The sequence below is a fragment of the Miniopterus schreibersii genome (genome assembly GCF_964146895.1).
Source record: "Miniopterus schreibersii genome assembly, chromosome: 13".
In the NCBI taxonomy this organism is placed as follows: domain Eukaryota; kingdom Metazoa; phylum Chordata; class Mammalia; order Chiroptera; family Miniopteridae; genus Miniopterus; species Miniopterus schreibersii.
In genome coordinates this window covers 41,378,010-41,402,048 of record NC_138113.1, presented here as the reverse complement: position 1 = coordinate 41,402,048, position 24,039 = coordinate 41,378,010, and the positions used below count along the sequence as shown (strand labels likewise).

Here is a 24,039-nt window from a genome sequence, read left to right as displayed (position 1 = left end):
AGAGTTTAAAGTCAGAATATAAGTTAAAACATCATGCAGAGCCTGGGTTATGGGCTTAATCCCCAGTTGGGGATGCGCAGAAGGCAGCCGATCAATGACTCTCTCATCACTGATGTATCTCCCTCTCTCTCTCTCCCTCTCTCTGAAATTAATAAAGACATATTTAAAAAAAATAAAAACAACAATTATATGTTTATGTAATTTTCCTTTCATTCTAACTCAAAATCTTTTTCTAGTATGTATGTCAGTCTCTTTCTACTGATCTTTGCCTGGATCGCATAACTTTCAATCTTCATACTGTGTTCCCGTTTTCAGGAGACTTAAGATTTCCTCCATTCAGGCTTTGATATTACTTTTGTTCACACTGTTCTGCTTTCTTCTTCAGCTATAGATATAATTCTTGGTTTGGTTTACTAAATAGCTGTGATTCTTATGTTTCTCATCTTCTTTTTCCTCTGTATTTTTGGAGAATTTCTCAAGTTTGTACTCATCACCACTTCAATTTCCTTCACATTAAGTTTACTCTTTATTGCCTGCAAAATGTATTTTAAATCTGCTTCCAAATCTTTACATTTTCAGGCAGTCTTTCCTTCATTTGTTCATTCCTGCTGCTTTTTTTTTGAATTGAGATATAATTCACAAAACACTTAAATAAGTATGTAATTCAGTAGTTCTTAGTACAATCACAGCCAGCACTGCTATCTAATTACAGAACTTTTTTGTTACCTCAAAAAAACCCCTGTACAAGTTTAGCATATACTTCCCATTTCCCCCTCACCCACAACTCCTGGCAACCAGTAATCTACTTTCTATCTACATGAACTTGCTTATTCTGCACATTTCATATAATGGAATTATTTTTGCTACTGGTTTGAATTACTTCTCATGTTTTGTTTTCTTTTTAATTCTGTGTTTTTCTTTTTGTATTTAGGACTCTGTTGCTAGGTGCATGTATATTTATGTGTTTTACCTTCTTGATAATGGACTGACTCTTTTATCACTATAAAGTGACTTGTCTTTAGTAATAATTTTTGCTTTAAAGTCTTTTACTGTTTATGAATGTTACTGGTCCTAATAAGTAAATTCTAACACCTATTTCTTTGGGATGTTGTTACCTTTGCTTGTCTGTATTTTTTTTTAAAGGATTTTATGGGGTCAATTGTTTATTCATTCTTAATTAAGGAGAAACCTATTTGGCCCAAATATTTGCTAACAGTAACTTGTCCTTGGCCCCAAACTCTAATTGGATCATTCGCATATCCATAGATGCACAACACATTAATAGACAATGACTATTAGAACAATGCCTAGGCTTTCATCTAGAGTAACTCTACTGGTCTGAGAGAGGATTGTTTTCTATTCTCAACTCCCTTATTCTCAGAATAGATGGAGAACATGAAAAACTACAATCTCAAGTATATACAGTTACTAGATCTCTTATCTTACTGATATATTTAGTACCTTATTTACAGGAGCATTATTTCTCAGGATACAATGTACCATCCCACTTGAGTCATTTTCTCCTCCCATCACTGCCCATTTTTTCTCAAAGATAATGTCTCGAGCCAGGCATGGCTCAGTGGTTAAGCATTGACCTATGAACCTGGAGGTCCTGGTTCGATTCCCAGCCAGGGCACATGCATGGGTTTTGGGCTCAATTCCCAGTAGGGGGCATGCAGGAGGCAGCCAATCAATGATTCTCTCATCACTGATGTTTTTCTCTCTCTCCCTCTCCCTTCCTCTCTCTGAAATCAATAAAAACATTTTAAAAAAGTTAATGTCTCCAACTAGATGGTATAGTTATGGATGTAAATGGATAGCTGGACACCAGAGGCCTCAAAAAGTACTGGGAAAACTGATCAGATTTCTGTTGATACAGACATTCTGACTTCTGACGTAGAGGCTCAAAGTGATAGGCCAAAAAATGTCCTGCCTACAATCAATTAAGCGATCTTGTTTTATTTCTGGTAGCCATTAAGTGTGTTTTTAAAATCAGAGACCAGCAAGTAATGGACATTTCTTTCAAGTTCTGGTTAAAGGCTTAATAATCAATTTTAATATTTGGTAGTATGAGCATTTATGTAGTCCTTTTTCAGTGGTATCATAGTGGGAAATTAGAAACAGTTATACCAGGGGCTTTAAGTCAATTACCATTAGGTACTAGTTGTGTCCTCTCAAAATTAACAAGACAAAACAAAACAAATCTGTCTAAGCCCGGCCAGTGTGGCTCAGTGGGTTGAGCGTAATGCCATGCACCAAAAGGTAACCAGTTCAACTACCAGTCAGGGCACATGCCCTGGTTGCAGGCTTGATCCCCAATAGGGGGCATTCAGGAGGCAGCCAATTGATTTTTCTCTCTCTCTCCCACTCTCCTTTCCCTTCCTCTCTCTGAAATCAATAAAAAAATATATTTTTTAAAAAAACATGCCTAAGACCAAAACAATTTCTCCTTTCTATGTAATTTCTACAAATATAAAGATGTCTACTGACAAATCATGAAGAAACAGTTTATATCTAAACTGAACCAAGTCATCTTCTGTGGACCACTCAAAATGTTATACCATCAATCAAAACCCCACAACACACCAACTATCCATCCTTATTTTAAAGTCATCAGAGGAAACATTTTCTAAATCCTCAGTTGCCCTGGAGTAATCTCACAGGAGTGCTGCAGGATATTTTAAAGATCTATGGAAAGAACAATGATATCTGCTATCTGGTATACACTACACAAACTACTACCTCAAGGTCAAGTTTCAATATTAGACAGCGCTATACTCCTTTCAATGCTATGGTATCTTTACAAACCTGAATTTATTACAGTTTCTGTAATAAAAGCAGGAAATAGGGTGTTGTGTCCAAGTTCATCTCAAGATTTGAGAAGGTATACAGTGCCCTAGCAGCTGCACATATCTCATTAGTAACTGTGGTTATTTATGAATGAAGTATTTTCTTTCTTTTTTTAAAAAATATTTCTTTATTTATTTCAGAGAGGGAGGGAGAGGGAGAGAGAGAGATAGAAACATCAGTGATGAGAGTGTCATTTATTGGCTGCCTCCTGCATGTTCCCCGCTGGGGATCGAGCCCGCAAGTCGGGCATGTGCCCTGACAGGGAACTGAACCTTGATCTCCAGGATCCTAGGTCAATGCTCAACTGTTGAGCTACGCCTGGCAGGGCTGAAGTATTTTCTTTCAAAAAACAAAACCAAAAAGAAATACCTAACATTTTTGTTTATAGGTAATATTTTAATTAAGTTGTTTTATTAGATCAAAACAAGTATTTGTGTCCTAATAACTTACTAGCTATTTGAAAAAATGCTTCTTATAATTATATGCGTTCCACATAATGAGGGAAAAAAATCGCTGAAGCATTAAGGGCTCTGCGAGCAAACTTGGAAAACTCTGACCTAGACAGAGTCTACTAACAATTGTCCATGCAATTTTCTTCATCAAATATTTATTAAATGTTTAAGTATACATAATATATATGACCAAATAACTCACCTATCTGAACCAAAGATTAAGGCATGAAAAGCTCCATTATTTCACTGAAACATTAAATAGCACTGAAATTTTATGTCATTTCATAATTAACCAGCTAATCCACAAATAAAATTTCAAAAGGTAAAATTTTAAATAATTCTGTATAATACCTGAATGTGAGCTCTCAATGGTGGTGTCTGATGTGGAATCCAGAGATGAAGGAAAATGACTAAGTTGTGGAACATAGTACATCTTCGTACTACCAGAAGGCTTATATGGCAACAATGAAGGCTGAGCTAAGGAGATAAAGATCAGAACAATTAATAAGAAAACATTTACTATTTCAATGAACAAATACTGAGTGCCTTCAAGTGCCAGGCAGTGTTCAAGATTTTGGGGATATATCAGTGAACTACAAAGAAAAGTACCTCTGCCTTAAGAGAAAGGAGATATACGGTAAATAAGCAACATACAAAAATAAGTAAATTATCTAGTATTTTAATAAATTATAAGTGACATGAAGAAAATAATTAGAAAATGATGAGGGAGACTAGGAGTACTGGAGAAATTGGGGCAGGATGCAGGCCTAGTAAAGTCTCAGACTGTTTAGGAATACTTATACCATTCTATCAGGCAAAAAACAAAACCCAGAAAAGCAAAAATAAAACCTACGACAAAAACACAACACACACACAAATCCCAAAAAATCCTAGCCAACGAGAACCTGGCTAAAGTTAAAAGAAATAAAACTTTTGTAGAGGGAAGAATTTAAACAACAGAAAAATAAGCTATAGCCTTCACTTTTATTTGGACATTGCTATAATCATTATTGCTAGAATACTGATTTATTAATTTTGTTCTTTTACCAGTGTACACAAAGCTTGACAGTGATGGTTAAATTTACCATTTATTTAAAAGTTTGCGCCTGGCCTGTGTGTGGCTAAGTTGTTCAGTGTCCACCCATGAACCAGGAAATCACGGTTCAATTCCCAGTTGGGGCAAATGGCCAGGTTTTGGGCTCAATCCCTAGTAGGGGACATGCAGGAGGCAGCCGACCAATGACACTCTCTCATCACTGATATTTCTAACTCCTTCTCCCTTCCTCTCTCTGAAATCAATAAAAAAACATACATATATATTTTAAAAAGGTTGTGGAAAATGAATAACAACAATTGGGCAGAAAGAATTACAATGGACCCAGATCAAGAGTGGTTATGATATGGAGAATTCTGAGGAAGATAAGTGGCTTTTTAAAATTTTCATCAAATTTATGTTTGGATGGAATAGTCTTCAGGTTACTTTGTACTGCCTGTCTATAGAGGAAGAAGTGACTACACAGCAAATAATGGTTGCTTTTGGGAAAGAAAAAACTAGCAAGGATTAAAGAAAATTCAACTATAAATTTCTTCAAAAAATTTAAAAATAGAACCAAATATAAACATAGTAAATTATTCTGAATTTATTAATTTCAAATTAGTGGGCATAGTCATGTGTTGAGCATACTATTCTTTGTACTTTAAAATGTTTTCACACAGCCCGACTGGCATGGCTAATGGCTTGAGCATTGACCTATGATCCAGGAGATCAAGGTTCTATTACCGGTCAGGGCACATGCCTGAGTTGTGGGCTCGATCCCCAATAGGAGACAGACAATCAATGACTCTCTCATCTTGATGTTTCTCTCTCTCTCCCCTTCTCCTTTTCTCTCTCTAAAATCAATAAGGACATATTTTAAAAAAATAAAATAAAATGTTTTCACACTGCCCTAGCTTGTTTGGCTCAGTGGTTAGAGCGTTGGCCCATAGACTGAAGGGTCCTGGGTTTGATTCTGGTCAAGAGCATGTACCTCAGCTGCAGGCTCGATCCCCAGTCCCGATTAGGGTGTGTGAGGGAGGCACCAGTCAATGTGTCTCTCTCACATTGATGTTTCACTCTCTCTCTCTCCCCCCTTCCACTCTCTCTGAAAAGCAATGGAAAAAATATCCTCCGGTGAGGATTTAAAAAAAAAAGTTTTCACACCAAAAAAAAAAAAAAAATCATAACAATTTTACTTTTAAATTCATAGTATTAAAAATATTTAAACCAAATAATATTAATACTTTGATGGAATCCTTTCTGCTCTACTGGTGTGGTCCAGTGGTTGAGCACCGACCTATGAACCAGGAAATGACGGCTTAATTCCAGGTCAGGGCACATGCCCGGGTTGCGGCCTCGATCCCCAGTAGGGGGCATGCAGGAGGCAGCCAATTGATTATTGTCTCTCATCACTGATGTTTCTATCTCTCCCTTTCTATTCCTCTCTCTGAAATCAATAGTAAATTAATTAATTAATTAACTAAAATAAAGTAAAAAATAAAGGAGTCCTTTTTCCCAGGTGCCTGTATGTAAGGTAAAAACCCTAAATTGTGGCCTCTATATAGATTAATCCATTTGATATGAACAGTGGTTTAAAACACACTTTTACAGTTGGGTTTCCCCTTTTGTGCTTCTAACACCACCATGAGAACAACATACTGTAGGGTAGCTATTGTCCCATTGCCTGGGTTTCAAAACAAGGCAAGTGGAACAGAATCAAATCATTTCTGCTGCCTGTAGCCACACTCCAACTGACACACAAACAAACCAGTGAGTGAGATAAGCAAATGTTTGTTGTTATAAAGCACTGAGATTTTTGAGACTGTTGTTACACAGTAGTATCACTGTGGCAATAGGTAACTGACACATAAAGGTGTTCTTTGTAATATTTATTAAACTGTACAATTTGGGAGTTTCCTTTTATTTCACAATAAAAATGCACAAGAAGTATAACCATCTTAAATAAATGTACTTATTTAAATTCAATTCAATACAATTTAAATGCTGAACCAAGCAATCTTTTTATATACATTTAGGCATATCCTTTCTGTATCTACAGATGGATAAACTTTTTGCATAAGTAGAAAAATTTTAAATAGATTTGTGTAAACTATTAAATACTTTAAAATTAGTAATCTAAAGTTTCCATTCTCATATGGGAGAAGAATGGAAACTTAATGGTTAATTTTCCTGTTATAAAAAGAAAATAACTTACTCTGATTTTGAATGTTATACAGTATAAGCACTATTGAAATATCACTGTCACAATAATAGCGTAGCACTCTGAATGTAGACCTTATGGTACAGATGGCTAGCTGCTCACCAAAATCCATCTCTTCACCATGGAAAACACAGCTAAATTATTCTTAGCCTATAAAAGGTAATTTGGACCACTTCAGGCCTAGCCCATAAAAACTTCCCACATGCACTCTTTCATGGTTTCTGTCCCTTCCAGCTGACTGTGATACTGAATTCGAGGTAATCACGAGTTCCATGTTTCAAAGACAGCAGGGCTACAGCCAACCTGGGTCGCTGGTCACTGTTTTATGATATTTTATTTACACTATTACATATATTTGTATCCACTTATTATGGTATATAACATTTACTATAAGAAAAAATGCCAATAATTCACCTGCCCATCTAAAATCAGACCTCTGTAGTTTTTAAGTTTTTATGAATTATTTGCATTCTTAGTACAAGTAGCATGAGTTAAAAATATGTTAACCACAAGCAGCATGAGTTCCATATATGTTAACTCCACTAGAAATTAAGGTAAAAACATAATAAATCATTCTCTTTATAGCTATGTAAATAAAAATTGGATATAATCATGTGGCTCCTAATGCTTACAAGTAAAATTAGGTTTTCTGACTAGAAAAACACAATCACAAATTTCTAAGATAATTACACATAAAAGTAGGAATCGGACCTAAAATGCAATCACATTCTCTTACCTTCATTTGTGTCACGAGGAACAGTAATCTGTTGGACTGAAGACGATGAAGCATACTTGACAGGAGCTTTACCCAGCTTCTGGGAACTGGGTTCTGGAATTTCACGTCCAAGATCTTTAGCATTAATAAAAATCTCAGATGAAAACATAGTTTTTCCTGGACTCTCTGTTGTAATCTGAGTGACTGCATCAGATGATAATTTTTCAGAGAAGGCAGAAAATAGGGGCTTAATCTCCTTCAGTGATCTGAACAAATAAGAGAAAGGACACACAGCAGGTCACATTCTTGTCTTATAAAATACCATAATATCTTTCCAAAAGTGGCTTCAAGGAATATTTCAGTAGTTTCAAGGAATGTTTTGTGCAGACACACCAAATGGTTATTTCTGTAATGACCTTCGCTTTCTTAGATACTTACTACAATGCAATCATGCATGAGTTTACTTTTGTTTTAAAATCTACTTTTTAATTTGGAATGCTATTACATAATTTAGCTGAGGAAAGAGTTCTTTTCGGTTCAAGTGAAAACACATTCAACCATTTTTTTTTTTTTTTTAAATTACTGGAGGTCCACTATAAATTAGGGGACTGTACTAAATACAGAGAGTATACAAAGATAAACAAGAAACAAAGCCTTCCCTCAAGGAGTTTATATGTCAATGGGGGAACCAGAAATTTTCAATGTTGTAATCATGTATTAAGATTATAGAGAACTCATATTAAAACAGAGTAAATAAATGACTGAATAAACAAATAGGAGATAAAAGACAAATGTTGCTTACAGAAGAATTTCAAATAATATGCAGATACCACCATCACCCACCCCAGCCCAAGGAGGTGAAGCTTAATCTCTCCTCCCCTTGAGTACAGATGGAACTTAGTGACAGGATTCCAAAGAATAGAATATAAAAAGGGAGAAATAGTAACTTTACTATGGAGAAACCTGGCAAACACTATGTTATTTATCCAAATGATAAAGGTACACATCACCAGTGATGTCATGTGAATGTCACATGCTCTCTGCTATGATGTGATGAGAAGGGTATTTCACTTCTGTGGTATTCTTTGCCAAAACCCCATAACCCTAGTCTAATCATGAGAAAAGCACCAGCCAAACCCAGACTGAGGGACATTCAACAAAATATCTGACCAGTATTCCTCAAGCAAGCAATGAGGAACTATCATAGACCAGAGGAGACTAAGGTACATGACAACAAACTAAACTGAAAGTGATATACTGGATTGGGTCCAAGAACAAAAAAAGGTCATTAATGGAAAAACAGGTGAAATTCAAATAGTCTGGAGTTTAGTTAACAGTAATGTACAAATGTAGGCTTCTCAATTTTGACAAACATACTATGTTAATGTAAGATGTTAACAACAGAAAAAACTTGGAGAGTACAGGAAACTCTATTATATTTATTTATATCTTTTCTGTAAATCTAAAATTACTCAAAAAATAAAGTTTACTTTTTAAAAATGGAGTAATTGTATTATATTGAATGAGTATCTATAATATATCACAAGACCAAAAGAATTTTTGAATTTCTACCTTCTGCCTACTACTTACTAATTGAAAAAAACAATCATGAGAAAAGAAACAGGCCAATGACTCTTACAAATATAGAAGCAAAAATCCTAAACGAAATATTACAAAACCAAATGTGTGTGTGTGCACGTGTGCACAAATTGCTACCAAGGTTTACCCCAGGAATGCAAAGTGAATTATTATTCAAAAATCAATGTGACTCACCCCACCAATAAAATAAGAAGATGCATATGATCATATTGATTAGGTCAGATAAAGTATTTGATAACATTTAATAACCAGGTGTGATAAAAATTTGTAGCAAAGGGAAACTACAAAAAACTTTAGAGGATCTACCCTACTTACTGTGAAATGTGGAGAATGTTCTTTGTGAGATTAGGAACAAAATAAGGATGCCCACTCTTACCATTTCTATTGAACATTTTAGTAGTCTTAAATGGTGTCAGCAGTTAAAACAGGAAAAAGAAGAGATATTAGGATAAGAAAGGAAGAAATAATACCATCACTTTTCATATTTGATATAATTTTGATAGAAAATCCAAAACAATCTATAGATAAGTTATTAGAATATGAGGTTTTAGAAACGCTGCCAGATATGAAACCAAATTTTTAAAAATACACTACTTTTCAGTACCAGAAGTTTAAAAATTGAAAGCTAAAAAATACATCACATGTACTATTATCAAAAACATAAAATACCTAATAATAAGTATAATAAAAGATATAAGCACTCTAAGTAAAATACTATTAACATATCATAGAGAGAAATTAAAGGTGATCTAAAATAGGATCCGCTTTCAGGTAAGATGTAGGTAGCCACAGGCCATCATTCCTGCTGTAACAAGTTGAATAAATTATAAAAATCATACTAGAAAAATCAGAGAGCTATGGGAACAATCAGGGAACAATATCAACTATTATGCTAGAGAAGCATCTTAGAAATTATGGGCAGGGGCTTGGTCTAGGTAGATATACTCCACTGGATAGGAGAAATCATCAAGAGTTTTTGATGAACCCATGGGCTGGCATAATAGAGTGAAATCTAGCAGAATGCCAAACTGATTTTCCCCACAGGACATTTCCTTAGTGTTAGGGAAGTATTGGAGGATGGGTAACTGAGCCATAAAAGCAGAGTGAAATCTCCTGCACAGTCATGGCACTACTAACAAACCAAGTCCCACTAGATAGAGGGGCCTATGATAAACATCAGGCCTCCTTTTCACATTTGCCAGATTTTGAACCTGGATAAGGCAGGAAACTAAATAACTAATGCTTGAGGGGGAGAACTTTCAAGGTAAGGAATTTCGACCTACAAGACTAGCAATAAAAAAACACACCAGGGTGCCACCCTCAAGAAGGGGGCTGAGTAAGAAAACAGTGAAATCACTTGTAATCTTCTGAGTGCTTATGAGACAAATTGCCACTGAGAAAATGTAACCACAAAAATATATAGCTGGTTTCCCTTTACAGTTGCCACATTTTAAAGTTGAGAGTCTAAAGAGCTGAATTCAAACATCTGAAAGACTGAACTGTGTATCTCACTATATTTAATTATTGAAGAATCAAAGACTTGTCGCCCTAAAGCAAAAATCCAAACAAATCATTAACAATCATAGGCAGAATGAGTCAACTAAAGATCCAACCCAGCTCTGATCTAGTAAAATTCCTGAAGTGATTAACAGAGAAAAGGGAAAATCTTCTCTGTTGCAAAGTAATAACATTTTCATTCTCTATGATTTTTTTAATTCACAATGTTTAGCATACAAGCAAAAATTATAAAATCTGTGAAGCAGAAGAAAGTAAAAATTGAGAGGAAAAAAACAGAAAAGTTGATTTACAGGAGATTCAGATACTGAAATTAGCACAGAAGGACTTTAAAATAATTATTAATATATTAAGAGAACAAAAGATGAGGATAATAGATAAAAACATAAAGAAATCTCAACAGAAAATTGGAATCTATTTGAAAAATAAAATACAAATAAATAAAAGAAGAGCACTGATCTCCAGCAGACCTCAGGAAATACCAAAATAAATTTTTTTAGGTTGAAGTAAAATGATCCAACAAAGTACAGAATTGCCAAAAATAATGAAGAGCACTTAATAATGTGTAGCATATACATGTACATATGCACACATACATACACACAACTTTATATATATGTATGTTATTCTACATTTCACATATAATGGAATAAAAAAGCAATGATAATGTCATTTGCGAATTTATAAATATGTAGAACAGTGGAGAATACTGGCAGACACCACTTTAGCCAAGTGATCAAGGTTAATGTCACCAGGAATGCGTATTAATATGATGTGCTCCCTGATGAGATGCATTAAAAATGCCTAACCTTAATCTAATCTTAAGACATCAAACAGTCTAATGGAAAGACTTTCACCAAAATAACTAATCAATTCTCTTCAAAGTGTCATGGTCATAAAAAACAAGGAAAGACTGAGAAACTGCCACAGATTGGAGGAGACTAAGGAGATGACAACTAAAATACAAGGTGGGATCTTAGATTGGATCTGAAACAGAGAAGGTTCATTTGTGGAAAAACGAAGTGAAATCCAAATCAATCTCTACTTTAGTTATAATTTTATATGAAGGATAATTTCTTAGTTTTCGTGAATGTTTTATGGACTGATGTCTCTAGCTAACAGCCACATAAGCAAGCTTGGAAGCATATCCTCTCAGTCAAGCACAGCTGAGATGAGACCACAGCTACAGCCAATACCTTGCTTGCAACCTTGTGAAGGACCCTGAGCCAGAAGCACCCAGCTAAGCCATGTCTGGATTTTAGACCCACAGAAACTTTGGGATAATATTCATTGTTTTAAGCTGCTATATTTCAGGGTAATATGTTACACATCAATAGATAATACAGAAACTCTACTATTTTTTGTAACTCCTCTTTAAGTTGAATATTATCTCAAAATAAAAGTTTAAAAATATTTAATACTTGCACATTGTGTATATACAAACACACAAAATCATGCCTTGCTTCACGATGAAAATACATTCTGAGAAATGCATCTGTAGGCAATTTCATCGTCGTATGAATATCAAAGAATGCACTTACACAAGCCTAGGTGGTAAAGCCTAATACACACCTACACTCTATGGTACAGCTTATTGCTCCTGGGCTACAAGCCTGTATAGTATGTTACTATATTTAATACTGTAGGCAACTATACCAAAATGCTAAGTATCCGTGTGTCTAAACATATCTAAATATAGAAAAGGTACAGTGAAAATATGGTATAAAAGATTTTAAATAGTATACCTGTACAGGGCACTTACTATGAATGAAGCTTGTAGGACTAGAATTAGCTCTGGGTGAGCCAGTGAGTGAATGTGAAGGCCTAGAATATTACTGAACACTACTGTAGACTTTATACTTAAGTATACTACTGTATACTTAAACTACACTAAATTTATTTTAAAAACCACCTTTTTTCTTCAATAAATTAACCGTAGCTTACTGTAACTTTTTTATTTTACAAACTTCTTATTTTAAAATTTCATTCTTTTGTAATAACACAGCTTAGAAAACACACTGTACAGCTGTACAAAAATATTTTTCTTCATATCCTTATTCTATTTAAAAATTTTGAAATATTTTTTACTTTTTAAACCTTTTTTGTCAAAAACTAAGACACAAACACACATATTAGCCTAGGTCTACACAGGGTCAGAATCATCAATATTATTGTCTTCCATCTTTACATCTTGTCCCACTGGAAGGTCTTCGGGGGCAGTAACACACATGGAACTGTCATCTCCTATGATAATGAGGCCTTCCTCTGGAACAACTCTTGAAGGACCTGCCTGAGGCCCTTCTTGAGGTGTCACTCTTTTCAGAAATATGTCCATGGTGGTTTGCTTGGTTGTTTCTTTTTTATCATAGATTTACTTGTAAGTAGATAATGCACCATGAACATTCCTCTCTATTAATGAAAACCCTTCAGTGTTGGGGTTCATGTTTTTAAAAAATTTTAAGGAGCTTGTTGATGTCTGCAAAAGCTTCTACTAAACCCTTCACTGAATTTTCTTGGGTGTTCCTCTTCTTTTTCTCCTGCCTCTCCTTCTGCTATGCATTCCTGTTCCAGTTCCTCAGGAGCCGCCCTAGGAGCTCTCCATCATCATCCTCACCCACCCAAGTTACAGCTGTTTGTCATCTCAACCACAACCTTGTTGATTTTTGCAACCTATTCAACTTTGGCAAATCCTTTCGAGTCATAGATGTCATTAGGCAATAAAAATTTTTCAGCTCCATTCTAATCTTATGGGACCGTTGTCATATATGCGATCCATCACTGACCTAAATATTGTTATGTGGTGGATAACTGTATATACGCACAAATAAATGTGTTATGTGTATATACAGTTTGAATTATTTATGAACTCCGGAGTCAGACACACCATGGTTCAAATGACACCTCCAACACTTAATGATCATGTGATCTGAGGCAAAACATTTAATTTCTGTAACTATTAGGCTTTTAAAATCTATAAATTGAAGTAATACTATCTATCTCTGATTATACTGAACAAAAAAATAATATAGGTAACCACTACAATGCCTGGCATTTAGTACATTCTGGACAAATGGCATTACTATTAGTTCATATTTATAATCACACATAATTTTCTCACCCAAGAAACTCAGCTACAATAACCAGGCATTTTATCATTTTGATGAGTTTAAGTATTGTATATAAACTTGTCAATCTCCTCATTTCTAAACATTTTTCCAAAAAAAAAAAATCAATATTGATTTCTACAACATCCTACTATTTATAACATTGAAACTAGACATTCACCTTGTTTGTTTTACCCCAATTCAATTCTCAATCACTAACTTTTAGAGCTACAAGGAACATTTAAGATTTCTAACCCTTGCCCTTCTACCACCATCCACATATGAGTGCCAAAGGACATGTCCAAGAAGATAGTTGGTAGAAGAGCTGGAAGTGGGTATCATGTCATGAACAAACTCTTGTTTTAATTAAACAGACTGTATCTGAATGCCCTATCTGCTGCTTACAAACAGCATTATGAGACAATGCTGTTTGCTGACAAAGTAGCAAGTCTATGTCTCAGTTTCCCGGAGGGTAAATATGGATACCACCACCTACCTCATAGGATTATCATGAGTATTAAATGAGATAAGTCCCTCATTGCCAAGAATACCACATATGGATGTTGAAAACACATTTTTCCCCCTTCCTCCTTTCCAAGATCAGTGCTCTCCACTAATGATATGCTGCCTTCTCAACTATCAACTGGAAACATTAAATGCACAGGGTAGTTCTGTTTAGCCATTACAGAATGTTATGAGTCTCCTGTAAGAGACTAATGTAAAATTGAATTAATGACAGTCTTAAAACTAGGCTGAATAATATAAATCTAATGCATTTATCCCTGAACTGGTTTTCCTTTCCTATAATACATTGTGAAGTAGGACACCACATCAGGGAGCACATTATGTTGATATGCATTACTGGTGATGTTAACCTTGATTACTTGGCTGAAGTGATGTCTGCCAGAATTCTCTACTGGAAAGTTACCTTTTTACATTGTAAATACTAAATATTTGAGAGGAATCATAAAATGGAAACAAAAAGAGAGGGAGAAAGGAGAGAGAGCATGTGCAGGAGAGTGAGCATGTGCATGCATCCCCTCCCAAAGCCTGGTCTTGAGCATTTCAACACAATAAATAAGGAATTGGTAACCTGTGCCAACTGCATGAACAAAGATTCTTCTCAAAGTAATTCAATGTTTTAAATACTTGAAGCCAAGTCTTGTTAAAAGCCCTTTGAAAGTATAAACACATTACTTTCAGATGTTCTCTCTTAATTTGATATTTATCTCTTGAAAGACTTCTAGCAGGTGAGTCAGATAAAATCTCCCCTAAGAGAATCATACTGCTTTCCCCCCAGAAACCTACATTTGCTTAAATATTTAAAACCCTTTATGACAAATTCCATCAGCTTGCTTGTCATCACGAGACTCACCGATCTGCAGATATTGGAGTCCCTTCTGGATTGGAATATTCTTCCAAATCTGAAAAGTTCACTTGTGTTTGCCTTGAGGTTACTATCTGGCTATTCTGAAAAGGTACGGTTTTCAAGTCCTGAGTAATAGTATTACTATCTGGAAGAGACTGTATGACTTGAAAGTCCGGTGAAGATTTAGGTCCTAGAGAACCTTGATCATGTGCTACAGGTTTACTGGTCAGTAATTTGGAGGTTGGTTCCACTGATCTTGAAGATATAGTTTGTAGGTCAGAGTTAAACTCACTATTCATTCTTGTTTTAGAAGCCGGATCCAATGAAAGAAATCTTTTATCTAAGGTTCCACTATCCAACTTGGAGGGAGTCTTGGGAGAAAGAGTTATACGAACACAAGAAAGTGCTTTTCTATTTGAAGGTGGAGTAGATGGAGATGTTACTAATGTATATTGATCTGGGGCTAATTTGGAGACCACATTATTGAATTTAGTTTCAACATTTATATTAGAAATGTGTGATTTAGGCTTATGTTGATTGTTTTCTACTACAGAATCCTGACCTTGAGGAAGGGGGGAATATTGTTTTCTCACGAGGTGATCTACATCTGGGGCTTTGCTTTGTTCAAACAGCTGACGCTGTTCAAGAAAAATGGAAGAAGGAAGGTCTGACACTACATAATCCTGACCTTGAGGGAGGGGAAAGTGGTTTTCTCTCATCTGATGATCTACCTGTGGGGTTTTGTTTTGTTCAAAGATTTCTCGTTTTTCAAGAAAAATGTGACAAGGAAGATTTGGAGCTACATAATGCTGATGTTGAGGAGGGGGAGAATGATGTTTTCTTACATATTGATCTGCATGTGGGACTTTATTCTGTTCAAAGAGCTCTTGTTGTTCAAGAAATATGGGCGGAGGATTTGGAGTTACAGTTACATTCTTCTCTTTTACTCCTAGTGTGGAACTTGCTCTGCCCAAGTTAATAAGGTTATGATTATCAGATAAATTAACTTCCTTGAATTTGCTACAATGTGTACTGGTACTGGGCTCAGAATTACTGCCTTTAAAATCTGATCTTTCTAAGGGTTTCTCTTCTCGGTAGGAATGTTCAACAGATAATTTTTCGCCTTGTCTACTACTTTCTGCTAAAATAGTCACAGCTTTATCTGGTGAATGACTAATGATTTTAAATGATGAAGGGGAAGAGGTTTCCTGTCTTAGATCTCTAAGAGGACTTTGCTCTTCAGTGAAATGAGAATTAAATACCCCTACAGATGCTCCAGTACACTGGCTATCTTCAGTAACACCAACCTTAAGAACAGAGGAATCTGAAAAGCATTTAGAATGTCGGTGAGATGAAAAAGTGATGGAGGTAGTAAACTTTTTCATGGATTCTGGGGACAGCCTTTGTGGTGAAGAATGACAATCCATTTCTTCAGGTGGCACACAAGTAGGTTCTACTAATTCTGACAGCCAAGGGTTCATATTTTCACGGAATGGCATTTGAAAACCCTTGCTAATTTTGAAGTCATCAGCTGAAAAGTTTTGAATTGGGGAATGACTTTGTAACTGCAAGGAATTCCAAACTTTGAAATGGGTGTTGCTCTGGTCTAGTGATTTAGAAAGGTTGATGTGCCTGGTTTTCCATGGTGATGGTCTCCGTTGTCCTCTAATGATTTCTAAGGGTTCAGCTGATCTGAAGACACAGGGATGGCTGTCCAACTGTGGCTGTTTAGCAGTTAGGGTCCTGAAACATCCTTTTTCATGGCTCTCAATAATAATATGACTACACACAGCTTCTGGCTTGCATCCTATTCCTCGTGGACTCTGTAAACCCTAGAAAATATAAACAAGGCCTTACTTGAAGTAGTCCAAATAGTTATACAAAAATCACTTTGTTGATGTTTTACAATAAAACAGGAAAGAACACAAGACAGCCAACTACAGAATAAAATGGCCCATGATAACTACAACCACGCAGTTAATTTCTTCTAAAAATTTTTCATTGAAGTAACAAAAGCAAGTACTGTTGTCCTCCAGTATTCTCACCTTTTTTCTTTTAGTAACAGCAGTCCCATACCCCAGCATTGTCTGGTCACAGGGCCACCAAGCTGCATACATTTCCAGTTTCTTTTGAAGCCAGGTGTGACCATATGACTAGGTTTAGGCCAATGGAGCAAAAGCATTTAAGGACAAAATCTGCTTCCTGTCCTTAAAAAATCAAGTTCTTGACCTCTAAGTTCGACCTACTACCACCATCACTACTATCACCATTACTATTGCCAGTTGAAATAGGTGATGTCTAAAACAACCTTGGAAGCCATGTAAAAGGATGGCTCAGCTGCCCACCCAGCTTGGGTCCTTGGATAACCTCAAGGAGCTTGCTCCTGCTCCTACCCTGGACTATCACATAAAAGAAAAATAAAATTCTACCATATTTGAGCTATTGTATTTTTGGGTTTCTTTGTTACAGAAGCTTAGCCTACATCCTAATATTTTACCACTTAGAATAGGAAAAAGAACTAATACTTCCTTCCTGGTTAAGATTAGTGCCTAATACTACCATAAATATAAATTTTCTTTGAGATTTCTGTGTTTTACCTATAAAGTCATAACTTGGCACTCTACTTGATGATATAGCCACATCTGGTTTCATATAAAAATATTTTAAAATATGCTGCCACTTCTGACATAGTGGAGATGTGCTTTGCCCTATTCTACCTGCTAAGTCCAGCTATAAATCCTGAACATTATACATAAAACAAACTTAAGAAGAATCTGAAAAATGTAGAAAAGGCAGCAGACTGGCGGGACATTGGGGCCTGAGGAATGACATGGTAGTGAGAACCCTGGGTTTTCTTTTTACCTCATATATCCCAGATTTGGATCTGAAGAAGCCAGCAACCCAGGAACGAAGGGCACAGACAAACACTCTAACAAAAAACCTACTCTCATTAGCCCCAGTAAAGGTGAAGTCTAACAAGACAGAAAATTTTGCCCTGGCTAGTGGCTCAGTTGGCTGAGTGTTGTCCCGTACACAAAAAAGGTTGTGGGTTCAGTCCCTGGTTGGGGCATATAATGGGAGACAACAGATCGATGCTTCTCTCTCTCTCTCTCAAATAAATAAAAAACACACATATCCTTGAGTAAGAATTAAAAAAAGACAAAACTTTTAGACAAAAACTGATCTATTTCAGCAACCACTACAGAAAAAAAATGTGGCGAAAGTCTAAGTGAGAAGCATAGACTTCTACCCTTGCAAAACTATAATGAAGCACCCTCAAGCCAAGATTATGGTATTAGAAATGACTAAGTAAGAGCCTAGGACTTATTTTTACCCCTGCTGGCTGGTACGAAGCTACTCCTCCCTGTGGTGTCAGTGGAAACCACATAGGAAGACCAGACTTCCATTTTCACTCAGCAGTAATGAGGTGCCCCAATCCTTCCCAGCTACCAAATGGAAAATATTTGCAAATCTATATCCAATAGAAGACTTATATCCAACATACAAGCATGAAAAGATGTTCAACATCAGAATAATAAAGAAAACGCAAATTAAAACCACAATGAGATATCACTACAAACCTATCAGAATGGCTAAAATAAAAAAATAGAGAAAATACAAAATGCAGGTGAGGAGTAATGGACTCATTCACACATTACTGGTGGGAATGTAAAATGGTACAACCACCCTAGAAAATGGTGTGGCAGTTTCTCAAAAAACTAAACATACAACTACCATATGACCAAGCAATAGCACTTCTGGGAATTTACCTCACAAAAACAAAGACTTACATTCACCAAAAACCTGCACATGTTTATAGCAGTTTTATTTGTAACAGCCCCAAACTGGAAAACAAACAAGATGTCATTCAATAGGTGCATATTTAAACAAACTGTTACATCCATACCATGGAACACTACACAGTAATAACAAGGAACAGACTATTGATACACTCAACAACTCAAATATTACCCAGAAAATTATGCTCAGTGAAAAATGCCAATACCAAAGGGTTACATACTACAAGATTTCATTTATATGACATTCTTGCAATGCCAAAATTATAAAAATAGAGACAAGATTTGTTGGTAGCCAGTGAAGTGTCTGGACATGGTCCATGTCGCCTGAGGGTCTGCAGTCAAGGACTCAACCCTCCCCACTATTACCCTTGAGGAGGTTTGCTATCTGAGATAAGGAAATATCAAGGTCTGGACTCACCCAGAAGGCAATTTACTCTGAAAGAGTGTTTATGCAGCCTTGAAGGAACTATTTTGTATCACGCTCACCTCATTACCAATTGTTTGTCACTTACTATACAATAAAGGCATTGAAGCCATTTGGGGCTGGTCCTTGCCAGAGGGCAGTTCTCCTGATCCCATAACTTTGTCTGTCTCTTTCATTCCCACCACTCGAACTCAGGTTTGTTCGTTACTCAGGCTGGTTCCTGACAAAGATTAATGGTTCTATTCCTGGTCAAGGGCACATACCTGAGTTGCAGGTTCGATCCCTGCCCCAAGTCAGGGTGCGTGCAGGAGGCAATCAATCAATGTGTCTCTCACATCGATGTTTCTCTCTCTCTCCCCTTCTCCCTCCCTCCCACTCTCTCTAAAACTAAATGGAAAAATATCCTCAGGTGAGGATTCACAATAACAACAAAAAAATACCTACCTTAACCTTATCCATGGGCTTTGATTTATTTTCTTGCTGCACCCCAACAAATGAGGGGATGGTTACGAACAGAATTTCAAACTATCATTTATCTATTGATGTTCTTGATTGGCATTTTTGCTTTACTCAAATGTTCCCAGGGTTTAGGTGACCAAAACCCTGCCAGTGGCTGTTAATATCTCTACCATCTAGACAGTGCCCTTGATTTTCCCCAAGGACTAATGCCTAGGCATCACAGGGTCAATTGTGATGAGAAAACAGCTATTTTGAATTGCTGCCTAGGCATTTTACAGTATGACAATCCTGCTTACACCCAGAGTATAGACAGTTAGATAAGGCCCTGAGTTTAGGATTCCTGCCAGAATTTCCCTCTTTGTTTCTTCTAGGGCATCTTTGAAACTAAGCACTTAGAGTTGAGCCTGTGAAAAGTCAGCAACCTCCACATCAACACCTTATAAGTAATAAGTGCTAACCTGCTCTCTATCTTCTGCTCATGACCTGTCCTTCCCCCAGCTCAATGCACCCTACTCAGGCTTCTGAGATTTGTAAGTAATAACTCTTGTGATTTTACTTCCTTTGTGTGAGTGTATTAAAACTGCGCCTTCAATTAAAATGACCCCGGAGGTTTTCAATTCCCCAAAGTGGGAGCTCTGATGCTGCGAAAGCTACCTGCCTACCCCATGTGGGTGGCATGTGCCTACTCATTCAAGAGGTCATAATCTGCATATTTTTAATACAAAACACCAACTACAGGCTCCACAACACAGCATACTACAAAGCAAAACAATTATTTCAAGAGACAGGAAGCATAAAACCAGATATGGCAAGAATGTTGGAATTACCAGACAAGAAATTTAAAATAACTGATTAATATGCTAAGGGCTCTAATGGATGAAGTGAACAGCATGCAAGAACACAAACACAATGTAAGCAGAGAAATGAAAATCCTAAGAAAGAATGAAAAAAGAAATGCTAGAGATCAAAAACAGTGTAAAAGAAATGAAGAATGCTTTGATATGCTCTTTAGTAGACTGCACATGGCCAAGGCAAGAATCTTTAGCTTCAAGACAGCTCAACAGAAACCTCCGAAACTAAAAAGGAAAAAGGAAAAAAAACAAGCCCAGACCAAAATATCAAAGGACTTTAGGACAAGATATTAATACATTAGCAACAGAAATACCAAAAAGAGAAGAAACAGAACTATTTGAAAAGAAAACAATAATGAAGAACTTCCCCAAATTAATGTCAGACACCAAAATACCAATCCAGGAATTTCAAAGAACACCTAGCAGGATATATGACCAAAAAAAACAAACAAAACACACCTACAAAACCAGGAAAGCTACACCTAGATATAACATTCTCAAAGTAAATCAAAGATAAAGAAAAAAATCCCAAAAGAAAACACACTTTATCTACAGAGAAGCAAAGAATTACATCTGACTTCTCTGCAGAAATCATGTAAGCAAGGAGAATAAAGTATTTAAAGTGTTGAGAGAAAAACCCCCCACCAACTTTGAATTCTATACCTTATGAAACTACCCTTCAAACTGAAGGAGAAATAAGACTTTCTCAGACAATCTAAAATTGAGGGAACTTGTGCCAGCAGACCTGCCAGGCAACAAATGTTAACAGAAGAACTTTACAGAGAAAAATGTAGGTAAAAAAACAAACAGATCTACATAAAGAAAGCATCAAAGAAAGAATAAGTTAAGGTAAAAAAACAAAACTTTTTTCTTATACTGAATTGATCTAACAAAAAATAGTTTGAAATATTGCTATGCATGCGTGTGTGTTTGTAATGATTGACAGAAATGACACGACAGGAAGGAAGAATTAGGATTATTCTATTAGAAGGTACTCACACTACCTGTGAAGTAGTACAGTGTTATTTGAAATTGATGTAGTAAGTATATGATACCAATTCTAGGGCAACCGCTAAAAATGTAAAAAATACATCTATACATCTATAACTGATATGCTAAGAAAAGAGAGAAAATGTAATCATAAAATGCTCAACTTCAAACCACAAAAGGCAGAAAGAGTGGTAGACGAAAACAGAAACAAAGCATAAGGGCAACAAGTAGAAAACAATAATGAATGTGGAAGATACTAACCCACTATATCAATAATTGCTTTAAAAGTCAATTGTCTAAGCCCTTGGCAGGTGGCTCAGTTGATTGAAGCATCATCCTATACACCAGAAGGATGTGGGTTAGATTTCTGGTCAGGGCACATACCTTGGTTGTGGGTTCAATACCCGATCAAGGAGTGTATGGGAGGCGACCTATCGATATTTCTCTCCCCCCGCCAAAATCAATAGAAACATAACCTTTGGTAAGGATTAAAAAAAAGAACAAGTCATACTAGAAAAAATGTATTCATAATCACTGAGATAACAGATTGAAGAAAGTCAAATATAAAATGGCAAATGGTAAGTACCCACCCCACTTGTGAGAAACATCTTATTCAAAGTTTTAGAATTGAGCTTTCCAAGATGGCAGCAGATTAAGTGGAAGCTACACTGACACTCTTCCAGGACCAAACTGGAATTACAACTAAAATACAGAAAAACCATCCTGAATAATCAACTGAAGACTAGCTGGAGAGAAACCTCATAACCAAGGACAAAAAGTGGAGACTGCACAGAGGTTGGTAGGGAGTGCAGAGGCGAGAAAGGGATGGCTGAGCTCCTACAGGCAGTAGCTGAAGTCCCAGAGGGATATTTCAGCTGTGGGGAGGTTCCCACTGAAATCTCTGGAGTCTAAACCCCAAGCTGGGCACCCAGCCCAAAGCACCAGAACTGAGAAAGGGGCCCACATAGCATCTGGCTGTGAAAAGCAGTGGGGTTGTCTGCCAGGGAGAGATGGCTGGAAATGTAGGCACCCTCTTAAAGGGCAAACCCACAAAGCTTCGTGTGCTGCTGCTCACATCGGGCTCCAGCAGAGAGAGAGCAGAATGGACTAGAGCTGTGTGAGGAGAATCCAGAGTTGTGGACTCTGGAGATAGAGCTCAGAGATCACCGGTCTGGATTCCTGTGCTGAGTCATTTCCCCATAAGGCAGAGATATCTTTCTCAGGCAGACATTTACCATCCAAGCAGTTTTTGCCTGGGGGGTAAGCAACTGTCCCACCCGTTGAAAACTTCTCACCACCCTGTGGAGATTACGGATTGCTGTGGTCTACAGGCTGAGGCTTTTTAAGAAACTAAATAACAATCAGCCTCTGAGTTCTTTGAGTCTTTGCCTGATCTGCTTCTGAACCCAGGGCTCGGAAAAGCAGACCTTGTTGCATATCTTGGTCCTTTCCAAATGCACCAAGCCCCGGAAGAGGGAGCCACAAGACATAGATTGCGAAAAGCTTCAAACAGGGTTCTCAAAACCAGTCACAAACAGCGTATGACATTGGTCTGTACCAAAGACTATCCAGAAGTTTGGGAGTCCTGGCAGATCTACCTAATACATAAAAACAAACCCAAATAGGCAGACAAAATTGGGAAACAAAAAAACAAGCCTCAAATGAAGGACAAGAGAATTCTCCAGAAGAAGAGAGAAGTGAAATGGAGATAAGCAATCTATCAGATATAGAGTTCAGAATACTTATCATAAGGATGCTCAACAGCATGAGAGAAGATATGGAAACCATGAAGGAAATTAAGAATGACATAGTAGAAATTAAAAAAATACACTGAAAGGAATAAAGAGCAGATTAGGGGAAGCTGAGGATCAGATCAGCAACTTACAAGACAAGGTAGAAAAAAATCCCTCAATCAGAGAACCAAAAAGAAAAAACAATTAAAAATCAGGAGGACAGCTTAAGGGAGCTGCAGGACAACATGAAATGTAACAATATTCGCATCATAGGAATGCCAGGAGAGGCCGAAAGTAAGCAAGGGTTAGAGAACCTGTTTGAAGAAATAATGGCAGAAAACTTCCCTAACCTGGTCAAGGGAAAAGTCACACAAGTTCAGGTGAGTCCCAAGCAAGGAGAACCCAAAGAGGCCCATACCCAGACACATCATCCTTAAAATGCCAAAAATTCAAGACAAAGAGAGAATCTTAAAGGCAAAAAGAAAAAAGCAATTTGTTACATACAAAGGAGCTCCCATAAGGCTGTCAGCTGACTTCTCATCAGAAACTCTACAAGCCAGAAGGGAATGGCATGAAGTATTCAAGGTAATGCAAAACAAGGATCTAAAACCAAGACTACACGATCCAGCAAGGCTATCATTCAAAATAGATGGTGAAATAAAGAGCTTCCCAGACAAAAAAAGGCTAAAGGAATTTATTGCCACCAAACCAGCATTGCAAGAAATGTTAAAGGAACTGCTGTAATAAGAAGTTAAAATAGAGAAACATAAGCATAAAGAATTAAAATGGCAATAATAATAACCTTAAATGTAAATGGATTAAATACTCCAATCAAAAGACATAGGGTAGCTGAATGGATAAGAAAATATGACCCAAATATATGCTGTCTACAAGAGACTCACCTCAGAACAAAAGACTCAC

The 24,039-nt window shown here is 36.6% G+C and overlaps 1 protein-coding gene across 2 annotated transcripts in view; it reads right to left on the bottom strand.

Annotated features, from left to right (window-relative positions):
* The window catches only part of ALMS1 (ALMS1 centrosome and basal body associated protein), a 113,404-nt gene that overhangs the window by 33,797 nt on the left and 55,568 nt on the right, over positions 1-24,039 (bottom strand). For both annotated transcript variants that reach the window (XM_081156973.1, XM_081156974.1), the window contains 3 exons: positions 14,868-16,693; positions 7,296-7,540; positions 3,654-3,779 (listed from right to left, as the gene is read on the bottom strand). In XM_081156973.1, the coding sequence (XP_081013099.1) occupies positions 3,654-3,779; positions 7,296-7,540; positions 14,868-16,693 (2,197 nt within the window). The remainder of the gene's footprint in view (positions 1-3,653; positions 3,780-7,295; positions 7,541-14,867; positions 16,694-24,039) is intronic.